This window comes from Prunus mume, linkage group LG5 (assembly GCF_029339155.1).
Source record: "Prunus mume cultivar Tortuosa linkage group LG5, ASM2933915v1, whole genome shotgun sequence".
In the NCBI taxonomy this organism is placed as follows: domain Eukaryota; kingdom Viridiplantae; phylum Streptophyta; class Magnoliopsida; order Rosales; family Rosaceae; genus Prunus; species Prunus mume.
In genome coordinates this window covers 17403973-17421140 of record NC_142702.1, presented here as the reverse complement: position 1 = coordinate 17421140, position 17168 = coordinate 17403973, and the positions used below count along the sequence as shown (strand labels likewise).

General features: G+C 38.1%; 1 protein-coding gene across 1 annotated transcript in view; it reads right to left on the bottom strand.

Annotated features, from left to right (window-relative positions):
• Positions 1-1640, bottom strand: part of LOC103331566 (UPF0481 protein At3g47200-like) — a 78151-nt gene extending 76511 nt beyond the window's left edge. Inside the window, exon 1 of the mRNA XM_089053241.1 lies at positions 1350-1640. Coding sequence (XP_088909367.1) covers positions 1350-1377 — 28 coding nt within the window. The 5' untranslated portion in view covers positions 1378-1640. The remainder of the gene's footprint in view (positions 1-1349) is intronic.
• Positions 1641-17168: the final 15528 nt, after the last annotated feature.

Here is a 17168-nt window from a genome sequence, read left to right as displayed (position 1 = left end):
TTCGCTAATGTTATTATAATTGCTCAATTCTCTAAATTAATGTTATTATTATTAGTTACGTAGTTCCTTAGGATACATTAATTATATGTTTTTGTCATGTTTCTCTACTTTATCAGTGTACTAGTTCAATTTGCAGTGTATGAAGTGTAAATAGTTGTATATATACAATGATTGCAGTGTACGTAAATCATTTAATTGAGGTCACACAACCCCACAACGCAATCAAGTTAATTTCATTAGTTTTCTTTTGCAAACACGTAGATAGTTGAACAAATAAATGTATCTTAATTAATATTCATTCCTTGAAGGAAGATTAACAGTGGTTGGTTTTCCTTTTATTGACGTTGTTTTAGTTTGTTCAATAAAGTCTAGAAACTCTATGAGTTTTTGTGTTTTTTTTTCTTCTCATGATTCTAGAAATTTAGTTGAGTTTGTTGGATGTTTTTAGTCTCTTTAAGAGAATCATACCGATTAACAACTAGTTTTTGTCTTTGAACGTCATTCAACTAGATTCGAGGAAATTATGGCGGTTAATTGAAAAAGTTTTTAGAAAAAAATATTTTCATGGTGGCCATATTGTTATTGGGATGGTTCCTTTTACATCCTTTACAGTTTGTGTCCTTTGTACTGTTTATTTTTATTGATCTAATAAAATTCTATTGTTTTTTTATGAAAAAAAAATATTGGAAAAGTACAACTCCAACCATGCTCCGTATCCACCTCTAGGAGCTCCTAAATCTGAGGAGGGAGAAAAAACTCCTAGTGACTCTCTATAATTTAATGTTGTTTTGTTTAATGCATATTTTAAACTTTTAATTAATGCTAACTATGTTTTTATTATTATTTTTTTTAAAAGATGGACCAATTATATTGAATTAAAAAATAATTATAGTTTTTATGACTTCCTAAACTAGATAGTATGATTGGAGTTCAAATTTTATAGAGAGCTCCTATAATAGTTTTTGTGTGTTTTTAGCTAAATTTTAACTGAAAAATAGGGAGCATAATTGTAGATGCTCTAATTTTATAAGACCTTGAACTCAGTTTTATCCATAAAGCATCCTAATTAATTTCGAAGATTTTGTTTGCATCTGACAGATAGTAATTGTTCACGTTTTTCATGTTTTTCTGTTGATCTTCTCTCATTCCCTAAGTTTAGGCCAAAGAAACTAGCAAGCTCTTTTGTTTTTCAAACATGAAGAAGAAAAGAAGAGCAGCAAATTAAATAAACAGTTTCGGCCGGACCGACTTCATAACCAAAATTGAAATAGTTTGAGCTAAGTAAATGTGAGCAGTACTCGTCTGATCATAGCTCAAAGAGAAAGAGAGTTTAGCAAAATGAATGGAACCTGCAAGTTCCTCTACTGTGAGTTCCATTTGAGTGTCGACTAAAATTTCGAAGCCTTGAGGCAAGAGACTTTGTTCCGCTAAACAAACACTTAGTTGTTCTGCTGGAGATCCAGAAAAGCTCTCTCCTCCGTGAGAGCTTCTCTCTATCTACTTGTGGGAGCTTCCCTTGCAATGTGCAGCCCGTCTTCACTGGTGATCAATTCATCTACCAATCCCTCCACCAAACCCCCTATTTGGTGCTCCCAACAACCAGCAGACAACCCTTTAAATTTGATTGTACCCTCTTGCAAATATCTACCAATTCCTCCACCGAACCCACCTACCTCATTAGTCTCTCATTTAGATGAAATAATTAAATACAGCGAGCGTGTGCATTGGAACCGCAAATTTGACGAACCAAGTCGAAAAAACTCGTTTTGACAAAAAAAAGTCAACATAGGTCCAAAAATCGAACCAGATCGATTTGTGACCTGAAATCCACCAACCCATTCTATTTTTATCATAAATGATAGATTTATTTACACCAATGTCTTGTGAAACTACAGTCAAATCTCACATTGCCCCCTCAAACTTAAAGTGGTCTACTTACCTCACTTGATCGTGGGTTGGTGACTCACTTTGCTCCCTACCGTCAACTCCATCCAAAAATTTGTTAAATTTGATGATGTGGTAGGGGTGTTTTTGTAATTTCGTATATATGAATCATTATCCACCAATTAAATGGGTGACGTGGTAAGTGGAGCCCACCTCCACATAATTAAATATTTTAATAATTAAAAATTAAAATAAATACGTAAAAAAACTACATTAAACAATTCTTAAAAAAAAAAAATTAATTTTAAATTTTAAAACAAAGAGAAAAAAAATCCCTACTCTCTTGTTCTCTTCCTCTCTCCTCTTATGTCCCTCCCTCTCTCTTCCCTCTAAATTGTCCTGATTTCCAACTCCTCTACTTGAGACAGTAACTCAAGCTTAAGGGCTGAGTTTTCTTTTTCCAAAGATTGAAGCTTATGAGAAAGATGAGGATCCATAAAAGCAGAAACTTCAGATCTATTAGCTTATGCTTTTCTCTAGAGCTCAATCATTTGACTTTCAAGCTTTAATTTGGTAGACTCCCAGTCATGGGTTTTCTTCACCACAGCTTCCTGTGACAGGACCTGATCCAAATTCCACTTTGGAATATAAGTCTGAACCCTGTGCGTGTCCAACACCTGGCAGGTGCCGAGCACACTTGACCAAAATGCCCTTCTAACTAAAATTCACAATCTTTATCAAGTTTGACTTCTGCGGAAAATTTGGCAGTCTCCACCTATAAATTGCTTGTTTCCCAAAAATTTTACCTGTATAACACATGATTTTATAATTCCAAATGTTCAGCATGCACAATAATAGAATTCTTGCAACCAATCATCAAATCTTTATGGCCTCAGGCCTCTTTATACCAAATAAATCGTTTTGCCATCTAAACTCACATAAAGCTCATGTACGCGAATGAAGAACAAAACCATTCATTTCTTGTCTCAAAACATCAGAAAAATAGGTATTAAAACTCTTACCCAAAAATCCCAAGATAAAATCCTCAATTTTAGTTTAAACCTCTTAAACTCAAATATTCTCCACCAGGGCGTATCCCCATTCATATTCTATCAATTCCGATAATTTTCCGACAATTCCAATAATGTACTGTCAATTCCTTGTGTCTCATAATGTGACACATCCTCACGGGCCTCAGAAACACAAAGTCAACCCGAGCCGCATTCCTCGTAGGCCTCAGAGACACAAGGTGAACTCGAGCCGCAATCCTCGCACCACACAGTTCATGCGTCCCGGAAACTCGTGGGGGCATTATCATAAATGATAAAACTAAAACTGTTTCAAAGCAACTGGGGGTACTCCCGTGGTGGGTTTGAACACTATAGTCTGAAACTCATCATAAATTTTCCCTTATTTCACAATCCATTTTCTGACTTTTATATCAACTTTCCAATAAATTGGTTCTCAACTATACTTAAAATATACACCATATTATAATAAAAACCAATGTCCATGATTCATCTGTTTACCCGTTTTAGATTTGTTCATATGATGGTAGGGTAAAGTTCCCCATTGCAACGAAAACCATTGATTGGTCAACAAGTCAACTTTCTTTTGTATGCGAGCATGCCACTGCTAGCAATAAAAACCCTAGTAGACTTCTTAAAATAAATAAATTCCGCCCCAAGTTACTGATTTCCAAACAAGCGATTGTGAATTTGGGTGATGAATATCTCCCAAGTAAGTTCTTTTCTTGCCCCAGACTGGTGAGGACTTCACAATTTTTCACAGTACAAAATTTGTAATTCTTTCCAGAATAAATGATAAGAAAATGAACTATTTTAGGCGAATCGCTACTGACTTCAATTCTGCATGGATAAATGCTTCGATCCGGCTGGACTGGGTATGTCTGTGGAATGGACTATCAACACCTTCAACTGTCAAGTTTAAGCTATAAATCGATACCAACGTTCGAGTGTGGCAAAGCTTTAATCTATTTCAAGCCCCGAAAGGCTTTTTGAACGAGCAGAATTGGAACCTCTTCAGCTGGAAAGGGCGTATGGTGGACTTGATGATTATTGAGCCGAATCGCACTGTAGTACCTGCTCGCTTGATCAGGGCTCTCCTTAAATTTGTTGAGGTTTTCATATTTGTAACGAGAGAAATTTCACTTTGAATGACTTTTTCTTTGAAACTGAACTGAAGTTTAGAGATTCTGGATTATAGCTGGCTTGTTTCTTATGGCTTGATGAGCTCTTGGTTACTTCAATGTTTTGAAGGCTTTTGAGATCAAGTGATCATTTTGATTTTTGTTTTTGATTGATTTTTTGGTTGTCCTCTGATCTGTTCACCTTCTCTCATATTTATAGGAAATGCTGGAGTGGGTTTTTTCTAATCTTTTAATAATGGGCGTTAGATTTTCCAAAAGAAAGATCTTTTACTTTAAATGCAAAGAAAAAGGGAAGTTATCTGTTCTGACAGAGAAGAACCATCAATAATCAGTTTTCATGGGGGTCTTTTCCTTGCTTTTCTGAAAGAAAGACCAACTCTTCTTTGTTCTCTGTTTGTTCTTGGTAAAGAGAAATAACACAATCTGACGTGATGGTCAATTTGCTTTTGAACAACTCCCATGCTTCCCACTTATCTTTTGAGATCGTAGTTTGCTTATCTCTTGGAAAGATCACCTGCTCTGATGCATAATTATATAGAAAGGGATTCTGATCTTTTGGCTGCAGAGTTTCAGAGAAGTCTTTATGTAATGACCTGCCTTCATTAATTCCCAATCAACTTCTCTTGTGACTAGTTGAAATTGTTGACTTTTCAAAGTCAGATAGTCATGTGGGTTTCTTTGTGATCCAGGGCTGAGTGTGTCAATTTTGCCCAAAGTGGTATTTTGACCCTTTTATGTTTTGGGTAGAGAGCTGGCAGTTTTGATAAAACTGATTTAGGTTTCTTCAATTTTGGGATGTTCTCTATCTTCATTTAATCATGCCAAGCCCAGTTTTGAGTTTTTGGACTGTGGGCTGAGCAAATCACATGCATTGGGCTTCCTTCCAATCTTGGGTCTTTTTGGTAAAAACTTTGACTTGGGCTTAGGCTGATTTCTTTTCTTTGTTTCCAAAGCCCAATTTTATTCTTGTGGGTTGACAGATCCTGGGCTAGGCTGTCTTGATTTTGAGCTTTCGATTCCAATTTAAACGAAAAGTCCAAACTACTTGGGTTCTGAGGTTTGCTTTATCGTTATGGGCCTCCTGTCTGGGCTGGCTGTGCAGAATTTTGGCCCAAACATCATCATCTTCAAACCACTGTATATATATATATATATATATATTAGATTTAAACATATAATTATTTTCTCGTCCACACCAAAATCCAATTAATAAATCGTCCCCAACTTTACACAACCAGTCATAGCATAAAACCCTTAGAAAATCACAGCGATTACCCAATAACCAATAAACATTTGAATAATCCAATATCACCCAATGATACACTTTATTAATACTCATAACAATAATAAATAAATAAATAAATAACAAGCTAAACTTCGAATATCAGAATAACACCCAAAAATATCATCAAACGCTATAACATAAAATCGTAATCCAAGAATAATTAGAAAAGTTCACAAACAGTCAAACCTCGTTTACACGGTTGTTCTAGCACTACCCAAAGGGTGACACTATCTCGAAAGACTCACGGTCAACCAAGGTTCAAACTTCCTAGACTGGGTTAACCGGGCTTGAGGGGGACCACGACCTATGATTTCCAATCTGAAGGTTCCTATGGGTTCAACAAAGTTTAATAAGCATGTCTTGCCAGTTTGGTCCGAATCGAATGGTCTGATCGCTCATGATCGCAAGATCATGTGGTTATCGTTTATCCTAAACTTTGAATTACTGAATCGAAGCATCCGAGGCTCCAATTCATGATCCGCGAATTCCTACACGCTCCTAGGGATGCCTAGATCAACATATTTTAAATTGAATTGATCCAACAGTCCAAACATATCGACCCGGATAACGCTTAATATGCGATATCAGATCAACACTCAAATGATAACCAAATTCATATCCGAGCATACCATTGTGCTAGGGATGACATGATGATGATTTTAGGACCCAAATACAAACCAAAAAGTGGCTCACGCGCTGCCACACGTGCCGACAGGGCGTGGGTGTCCAAAGCGATTCCGGCGATCAGAAAATCTCCAAATCGTAGGTCAAGACCTATACCTACATGATTAGAACAATAAATGGAACAACTTTTGTTTTGCACCATGGCCAAAAAGTTGCCAGAAATGGGTGAAAAACGGCCAGAACCGTAGGCCCAAAATGGGTGTTTAAATCAATCTCAAAAACTCCAAAATTAACCCAAACTAATTACAAAAGCAGATAGAGCATCACAACGGATTTGGGATGAATTTCCATACCTCACTCGATGGATTTGGCCGTCGAAATCGCCGTTAAACTCTAAAACACTACCAAAAAACGTAACCCTTTTCTAAGCTTCGAATAGATCTCATCGTCATCGAATCAGATCGGGTCTTGGCTGGGTTTTCTAGAGGAGGACGTGGGGAAGAGATTTCATGAAGGTTGCGATGGCAACCGGGATGAGATGGTGCTAAAAAAAATGATGGAAGTGGAAGGAATGAAGAAAAAATAACCAGAAAATTTGGTTAAATCGCAAGGAAGAAGAAGACCCGGCACTGTAGCGATTTAACCACTATGTCCTTTTCATTTCTAGACCTTTTTTCATTCGTTACAACTTGGAGTTGGGCGTGCTGCTTGTCTACAAACTCGTATCGACGAGCTCTACGTAATGGTGCCCACTCATTTCCCCAAAATCATTCAGGATCAAAAAGTCAACTTTAAGCACATTAAAATATTCTCGAGGTAAAATTGTCTTTTATGTGATTATTTTATTAATTAAATACTAATTTAGGATCGGGTTATTACATCTTGTATGGCTTGTTCCTGCTCCTCTCTTGCTTGTCTAAGCTGCCTTACACATTCCTAGAGGGCCCCATCAAGATGGCTTACCCGATCTTCCAGGGCCAACTTGCAAACAAGGCCCAAAACCCATTTCCATTTCCTCCTCCTCTCTCCCTCTTCTCTAACCCATTTCCCACCGTCGATTTCTTTGTAGCACCTAAATCAAAGAGGTGCTTTGGGGTGGGTTAGGGCCACTGGGTTTGAGGGTTGGGGAGGTGCGCAGGTTGAGGAGATTGAGGTGGGGCTATGTGGGTGGGTGAGGAGCCGGGGTTGGACAGTAAGGTTGATACTGCAGGCGAGGAAGAATGCTGCTCGGTTTGAAATTTTTTTTTAACTTTTTTTTTTTAAAATTGAAGAATTATTTATTATTTATTTTGTCCACATGGAATCCATGTCATTCAAAAATTGGGGCTCCACTTGCCGCGTCACCCACTCAATTGGGGCTCAACTTACAAAATCAACTATGCCACGTCATCAGATTTAACAGAGTTTCGGATGGAATTGACGATAGGGGGTGAAATGGGTCATCAAACCACGGTCAAGCAGGATAAGTGGACCACTTTAAGTTTGAGAGGTAATGTGAGATTTGACAGTAATTTTAAGCGGCATTAGTGTAAATAAGCCTAATTAATATGGAAAAAGTTCACTTTTCCGGTTCTTGTGGTTTATCACTTTCACTGTAAAGCTTGCAGAATGTGCAACTCAAGGTAACTAAGAGCATCACCCAACTGGGGGAAGGGGAGGGGAGGGTGTATTTTCGGGGTGAAAAATCACTTTTACGTCCCCTTTATAAATTCGGGGAGTGTAAATGCATTTTTTTACTCCAATGAGGAAGATGTAAATCCAAATATGTATATTTGATTTGTTTCTATTAATTTGGTTTTTTTTTTTGTTTTGTTTTTTTTGTGTTTTAATTTTTTAAAATGAATTTTGTGTGTGTTAAGTTTATTTTATTTTTTCAAACAAATGGATCTTAAAAAATTTAAATTTGGGGAAGATATGATTTATGTGAACAAAGGATATAGAAAAATCAAAATTTTGTTGTTGAAGTATTAGGTGTTTTTCGCTAATATTTAGGACCATTAGATCATTTTGGGTTGGCTTGGAACATTTTTGGGCCTTTGGATCAAGTTATAAGTGGAGTTTGTATAGAATGAATCCTGGTCGTCTACTTTGAAAAGAGAAATCACAACCATTAGATTTTGAAGCTGTTGAAATTTGTTTCCAAATTGAATCAAATCTAAGCCTTCCACAAGTGAAATTGGTACTTAGGTGAAGGGATAAATTGAAACCCTATTTGTACCATATTTGACAGGCCTCTCATGCCATGACACGTGGAAAGGATAGGACACCAAGGAAGGCCCCATGGCCCACACAGGCAAAACCAGCCTTACGGATCGGTAGGTCCCTTCGGTACCCACGACTGATTCTTCGCCTAACATGACCCTATAGCCCATGTTGGCAGACCTAGTCCTATAATCGGCAGAAGACACCAACACCAACCGCCGATTGCTTACTGGCTGGCCTATGATCGGCGAGTGCGTTAGGCATACCTTGTCGAACCAGCCTCCTAGAAGGTATCTGGCAAGAATTTCTCAGGTTCTCCATCAGTATATTTGATGGGACATGTGGCAGCCTCGAAAGGCACTCCCACCAATCTCATATTGACATCTCACAACAGGAAGAACACCACCACTCCTTATAAAGGAATCCCTTGCCCCAAGGTTTAGGGTAAGAGCGAGCCCTACATGACACATATGCCTCTGCACTGTTAATAAGCTAACTCATCTCTCCTTTAGCTAGCTTTAGCATCGGAAGACCTTCGCCTAGGACCATACCGGTGCCTTAGGTCTCACCTATTTAGTCCTTCTCTCTCTAGCCCAGATTCAGATCGCTCGCCGAAGAGAAATGGCTTACTAAAGGCAGATTGGGTCCCTCGATCGTCCACATCATCTGTAAGTTAGTCCTACCACTACCTGTCTAGTTTTGCACCAATAGATTGGAGCCATCTGTAGGAATCGATCATATCAACTTATATCTCTATTAACCAAAAGATGAATCCACCTTCATCCCTCATTCACGATGGTTCTTTCTTCAGCCTCAACATGGTAGCCCTGTTCCCCCACTTGTCATGTCTGCGACCGAAAGACATCTGCTCGGCAAACCACTACTGAGGCCAATCACATGGCCCAAGTAGAATCCCTTTGGCAAGATATGTTGAAGTCGATTGCAAGGCGGTCCTGAACAGATTATACAACATCGGCAGGAGCAGTTGCTTTGAAGAGTGTGTCCAACCCCAATTATCGAGATAAGGGGAAGCAAACGGCATCTGCCAAGCCTTCCTCTTCTCGACGACTATTTGTGCCCTCTCCGGAGGAATGACATCAAGAATTTCGAGTATGCTCCAACTGCCGAGACAGACTCAACGATCAACGAGCGGCAACAGCGATTATCATCGATTATCATTGGCACTGGCCTCAACGACCAACGATTGAGCATGCTCGTTCCAAATCACTATTACGTCGAAGCTACGATGCGACCGGCCTCAAGGAAACCAACGAATCAAACTACGCTCCTATTTCTCTCGGAACCACACTCTTCTACCGTTCGGCGGGGCTCACACTATATTGCCACGATCGCAAATCCTACTGAATGGTAGATGATGACAACCGAGAAGAAAAAGAACCTATAGGTAGGAGAAAGATGTCCAAATTGTTGGGATACCGTTTTACACAAAGGTAGATGATCTTTTAATCCACATCCATACTTTTCAATCGGCATTGGGTTGCAAAGGGCTCATCGATGAAGGACAATGCCTATTGTTCCCATCCACTTTGGCTGATGTTGTCCTGAATTGGTTCTACCGATTGGAGCCAAGTACGGTTATCTCTTTTAATCAATTAAAGGAAATTTTCATTAATGATACAAATCGATCGTCTCTATTCTGCTGATGATCTTTACACTGTCCGGCAACGACACTATGAACCTTTAAAACAATATGCAGCTCGGTTCTCATGAGTACTCTTGGTGCCTAGAGACCGATGATCGAGCCGCCTTCGATGCTTTCAAAAGCAGCCTTTGATCGTCCCACTTTTGCTACTTGGTCCATAGTAACAACTGGGCGACCTAAGGTGACTGATGAGACAAGCCGCCATCCATGCCAAGGCAGAGTACGTTAACTCCAAAGGCGGTCTTTCGGCACCCCCTCCTAAAAGGTACCCCTAGATCAGCCCCAAGCTCTTGTCTACGATCGCTTTCCACCAGCTAAAAAATCCAATCCCATGTCTTGTTGTTCGGCACTCCCTGAGTCCTACACATCAAGTGCTAAGAGGAAGGAAGGATTCCATAATTGACAAAAAGGGAACAAGCGTAGCAAGGATCATCATGGCCAAAACGACTTCTAAGGCCAAAGACGAAATTGGTAGCCGGAAGTCTTCAAGTTACTCAACACAACCTACGAGCATGTGCTTATGAGCGAGAAACAGATGATCCAGAAGCCGAACAACTGAAAGCTCTTTTGCCAAAGCGACAAGGACATTGGTGAACATTCATTCACATTTTGGAGATAACAAATATAGTATGACTAATTGTAAAATGAAGAACAACATACCAAAAATCCACCACTAGGAAACACTGGGGTTCATCACTCAAACCAAACAATCCACCAAGTCAAGAAGATTCTTACAGAAAAAGTAATCTGAAAGCTCAAACAATCCTAGTCCATCAGCTTCTTCACCTCATGGCACTGAAACTCAGTTCCAGATTGACAAATCAATGAATAAAAGATCGATTTCTTCAAGAAACCATTGTTGAAGAAATTAATCCAAGAATTTGATCTAGATATGAATGAGAATGTGTTTAACTATCCTGAATGCAGATTCTGAAGAGCAAAGCAGATTTTAAAAACAATTTGAAAATATCATTTTGGAAACCTTGACCTCACACATCTTGAAAATGCAAAGCAAGAATAAGCTCTAAAAAATTCTCAATGCGTGAAGTAGATTTCAAAACGTAGAAGCAGACATAAAAAAAATATTTCAAAAATCTCATTCTGAAAAACCTCATACCTCACTCAGCTCACCATTTGAAAAGGAGGAGAAGAAGAGACTCTCTGTTTCTCTCTCTGTTTCTATCTGTTTCTCTCTCTCTCTCTCTCTCTCTCTCTCTCTAAAAAACATGAATGAATGAGTAAAGAGAATTATAAAGGTCAGGCAAATTTTAAAAACCATTTAACAAAATCTCATAATGAAAACCCAGCCTTCACAGAGAATAAAGAAGAGCAGAGAAGAAAGGCTCTCAAAATTCTCTCTCTATCAAAGTGACGGCTACAATGTTGTAGCCTCTCTTTTTATTGAAAAAGAAGTCTGCCCCAAATTCCCCCAGCTGGCAGCCATTCATTGGCTTCATAATAAAACAAAAAAAATCCTCAAGACAGAAAGCCTATAGCTGGTAACACGTGATAAATTAAATGAGTTGGTAGCACACATGTTACTAGTCGTATATGTTGACTAATCATGCCCTAATGCTCTCCAATTTATGCAATGTATGATTTACATTTGAAGATTTCGATTGCATCGTGCGACTGTCGATCTCAGCCGCATTAATCATCTACAACTGAATTGACCTAGTCTAATTAACCTTGAGCTTGATGAATTATATGTGCAATTACAAAGTTGTCAAGGGAAGCTAATTAAAAACCTTAGCTAAACATAACCTAACAACAAGACTTTGTCTGGCGAGTATTATGTAGTTGCGCGTGTTGAGCGAGTTAGAAGTGTGATTCATCTGTAATCATCTCTCCTCTCTCTCCTCCCTTCTAAGTGGTGGGGCCCATTCCAAAGGTGTAAAAACAAGTGGAAAACATGGAACTTTTTTTGCATCTCCACTGTCAAATGCAATTTTACAACCTTTTGCATATTGCCACTCCAGGAATTTCTGCCCAAGAAAGATATATATTTAGCATACATCTGGATTTACATGCGACCATTGATGATGCTCTAATGAAAGCATTTTTTCACACTTACCCCTTTAGTAAAAGGAGTAATTGGATGCCTTTTGTTGGAATTATTGTAAGTAGACTCCCTTTTGGTTGAGCAAGTTTTGAGTACTCCAATGGAGGGCTTTAGCCCACCTATGTTCAGGCTATACACCCTTTTAGCTTTTTTAGTAACACGGGGATCTATACTATGTTCAGGAAGCTTTTACACTTTAGCTTGCACTTGACATTGACTTTACCTTAGCCTTAACTCAATCTTTATCGATCTTTCGCAGTGATGCATTCCAATATCCACTAAATCGTTGTTTCTAGACACGGTTGCTGGTGTCACAAATAAGAACAACATACCTCAGGAAAGGCCAATGGGCAACACCATCCAATCATCTTTTGTTAATACATATAATCTTCTGCCCATGATTTTGAAGCAGTTAAGAAACGTTAGTTTCATGTAAAGGTATATACGAATATCTCGAAACAAGTGGCACGAAATGTAGAAGCAGGACTTGGCCCCCCATACATCACACTCCAACAATTCCAAAGGCTTAGTAGTTCTAGATATTGAACTATGAAAAGGAAGCTTTGAAGCTTTGCCGAGCATGCAAGCAGAGCATAGTACTTGAGAAGCAAAAGAGCCAGTTAAAGGCAGCTTATTTTGACTAACAACCTATCAAACACTATTACAAAAAAGGCAAAAGACGACGGGAATTCATCGTCGTGTATTTGTGTTTTCAAACTGTAGTGAAATCGACCGACATCTATTTCGGCGTCAAACTACGATGGCTTTTCACCGTCGTTGTTTATCTGTAACGACGACGGTTTTTGAAGAAAAAGATCGTTAATTATAGGAGGAAAGACGACTGTTTTTAATAAAACCGTCGTGGATTGTTTATAAAGACGACGGTTGTTTTTATAAAAACCGTCATCTTTACATACAATAGACGACCTTTTAAAAAAAAGGTCATCTTTACTTCACAATAGACGACCCTTTAAAAAAAAACAGCCATCTTTACATATAATAGACGACCCTTTTTTAAACAAACCGTCATCTTTACATATAATAGACGACCCTTTTTTTTATAAAATTGTCATCTTTACATAAAATAGACGACCCTTTTAAAAAAGGTCATCTTTACTTCACAATAAACGACCCTTTTTAAAAAAACCGTATCTTTACATATAATAGATGACCCTTTTTAAAAAACCGTCATCTTTACATATAATAGACAACCCGTTTTTATAAAAATCGTCATCTTTACATACAATAAATGACCCTTTTAAAAAAGGTCATCTTTACTTCACAATAGACGACCCTTTTTAAAAAAAACCGTCATCTTTACATATAATAGATGACCCTTTTTAAAAAAATCGTCTATCTTTACATATAACAGACGACCATTTTTTTTATAAAAATCGTCTATCTTTACATACAATAGACGACCCTTTAAAAAAAAGGTCATCTTCACTTCACAATAGACGACCCTTAAAAAAAAACCGTCATCTTTACATATAATAGACGACTTTTTTTTTATAAAAATCGTCATCTTTACCTATAATAGACGACCTTTTTTTTATATATAAAAACCATCGTTAATTATCTGTAAAAGACCATGATTTATTATAAAAACCGTCGTCCAATAAGTTTCCAAACTTCTACATTTTAGTTCTTTTTTATTTCCTATGATGCTATACAACGATTTTAACTAGAAAACCAACCATAATGCTTTATTAATGAATATATAATAGTTTCTTTCATAAAACTTGAAGATTCAATAGTTATTACATAGTTAACCAATCTTTATTCTACAACAAACATAATTCCTAACAAGACCTACGTACTCCTAATCCAAGCATTCCTCATCCAAACATACAAATGATGCACAACTGAACTCTCCTCCATCATCCTTGTAAATAAATCGAAATGACAAAGAGAGAAAAAAAAAGCTAAGATTATAAACATAAAAAAATAAGTGGAAGAGAAATTTTACCATTGGTCCATATTTCCCGAGAAAACTTGTAAAATGAGCATAAAAAAGACCATCGAGAACCTGCAAAAGGAAAAATATATAAATAAAATGATGGTGAAAAGAGAAGGTAACAAATTTTCAAAAAAAAAAAAAAACAAACAAACATACGACTCATATAGAAAACCTGCAAAAAAAAAAAAGTTATAAATTTGCAAGCTTCCTCCTCATCTCCTGATAACCAAATCAGAAAATCTAAAAAGAAACCAGAAATATGAAAAAATATGTAAACAAACCAGACAAATAAAGAGAGACAAAATCTGAAATTAGGGAGACAACGAACATACTAGAAACGCAAAGAGCCTAATCCAGAATTCACTAGCAAGGTATAGAAGGGTATTGAGAGATTAGGTGACTTTCAAATCAAACCTTTCAACCAGCTTTGATTCTCAAATACAGAACCTCCCTCTACATCTTATGGATCTGCGAAGACCTCAATCTCTCAACTCCTTCATTGATATTGATTTTTTGATGATTTTGTAGAGAGTTTCATGAGGATGTTTTAGAGAGTGCAGGAGGGTTTCAAGGAGGGAGAGATAAAGTTTTCAGAGATTGGGGAAAATCTGAAAATTTGTTGAGCGCGAATTCACTTAATTAGCCTTTTTTTAGTGTGTTTTAAAAGACGACGTTTTTTAATGAGAGATAAGGTTTTCAAAGGCGGGTGAAAATTTGAAAATTTGTCGAGTGTGAATTCACTTAAGCGGCCATTTTTTAGCGTGTTTTAAAAGACGACGCTTTTTTAAAAAAAAATTGTCATCTTTACATATCATAGACGACCCTTTTTTATAAAAAGCGTCATCTTTACATATAATAGACGACCATTTTTCAAAAAAATCGTCATCTTTACTTCATAATAGACGACTCTTTTTAAACAAACCATCATCTTTACATATAATAAACGACCCTTTTTTTTTTATAAAAAGCGTTATCTTTACATATAATAGACGACCAATTTTTAACAAAAACCGTCATCTTTACTTCATAATAGACAACCATTTTTTAAACAAATCATCATCTTTACATATAATAGACGACCCTTTTTTTAAAAGAACCGTCATCTTTACTTCATAATAGACGACCCTTTTTTAAACAAACCATCATCTTAACATATAATAGACGACACTAGTGGATACCACAAAATCTTATGTTATATTTAATGAAAATATAAATAAACTCTTAATTGTTAGTGAATATATTGTTTTGATGGCATATGCATTCTAAGAAACTAGTTTCAACGATCCAACCATCAAACTTTTTTGTTTATACTTCGAGATCATATACGCCAAAAATCGGAAAAAATAAACATTCAGAGATCAAGTAACGGGACAAAAATTTTCGACGGTTATAAATGAAAAATCATGATTTAACAGTTATTTTAACTCCGATTTTGATGATTTTTTACCACTACACTCCTTGACCCTATATGAATACAATGACTGAATTTGATCTTCAATTTAAAATATTTACACTAGTGGATACCACAAAATCTTATATCATATTTAACGAAAGTATAAATACTCTTAATTGTTAGTGAATATATTGTTTTGATGGCATACGCATTCTAAGAAACTAGTTTCAACGATCCAACCATCAAACTTGTTTGTTTATACTTCGAGATCATATACACCAAAAATTGGAAAAAATAAACATTCAGAGATCAAGTAATGGGACAAAAAATTTCGACAGTTATAAATGAAAAATCATGATTTAACGGTTATTTTAACTCCGATTTTGATGATTTTTTACCGCTACACTCCTTGATCCTATATGAATACAATGTGACAGGACCCCCCCGAATTTCCTGTAACCCGAGACGAATCCTGCGGAGACCTCGCATCAACCCCATGCCGGGTTCACTCCTTAAAACTATGTCCTCTTTTACCAAAGAGGATTAAGGCACGAGACTTTCACAAATTTCGCAGAGTCTCCCCATATATTGAACATTTCCCAAAATTTCCACCTGCATAAAACACATTTTATAACCCAACCAAAGAGCACGCACAATATAATCTCACGCAGTTTACCTAAATGGCCTCCGGCCTTCAAATGATTCTAACAAACTGCCCACACTGTTTTCAAAATAACTTAATGCATCACACATGCATATAACCAATTCAAAATCCATCCATACACACCTTCACTCACTCACTCCATCGGACAAGCCTCAATTCAACCAAGTTTCGGGACCAACCACGAGGTCCGCATCATACTCGAATAAACCACCTAAGTGGTGTCTAAGTCGTGGCTGCACCTAGGCGCTATCCCAGGCTGCCTACGTACCCTACTAAGGGATCAAGCCACACGTAGCTCTTTCCTAACAATCCTGGCTCCTAATATCAAATAAACCATTCCTTCCATATAAACTCATACATTCTAGGTTTTATCCATCACAACACACCAAATACAATCACATAGCTCCCCTCATACGACGGGACGCACCCGGCCTCGTATGGGGTCTGCTACACGCCGGCTAATCCAAAGACGCGTGCAACTCAACCCGGCCTGGCTACATTCTCACCAGCCCTCACACAATCATATCTCCCCTCATACGTCGGGACGCACCCGGCCACGTATGGGGTTTGTCAACACGCCGGCTAATCCAAAGACGCTGCGACCTCACACTAGGCCTCGCCACATTCTCACCAGCCTCACACAATCAAATCTCCTCATACGCCGGACGCACCCGGCCACGATGGGGTCCGCCAACACGCCGCTAATCCAAAGACGCGCGGCGACCTCACTGGGCCCGCTACATTCTCACCACCTTGGCTCGCTACATTCTCACCACCATCACACAATCACATCTCCTCATACGCCGGACGCACCCGCCACGTATGGGGTCCGCAACACGCCGCTAATCCAAAGACGCGCGGCGACCTCACACCGGGCCTCGCTACATTCTCACCATCCTCATACAATCATATCTCCTCATACGCCGGGACGCACCCGCCACGTATGGGTCCGCTAACACGCCGCTAATCCAAAGACGCGTGCGACCTCACCGGGGCCTGACTACATTCTCACCATCCCTCATACAATCATATCTCCCCTCATACGTCGGGACGCACCCGGCCACGTATGGGGTTTGTCAACATCCGAGGAGGTACATAGGGTAGTGCATATAGCACTGCAAACTAACATTCAATTATAAACTCCATACATAATTTGTACATTAAATTCTAATAATATAAACACCTTAACAAACAACTAGCACCCGATAATCCCACATAATCCCCATAACATCAGGACCTGTCACCACGGTCATTTTAATCT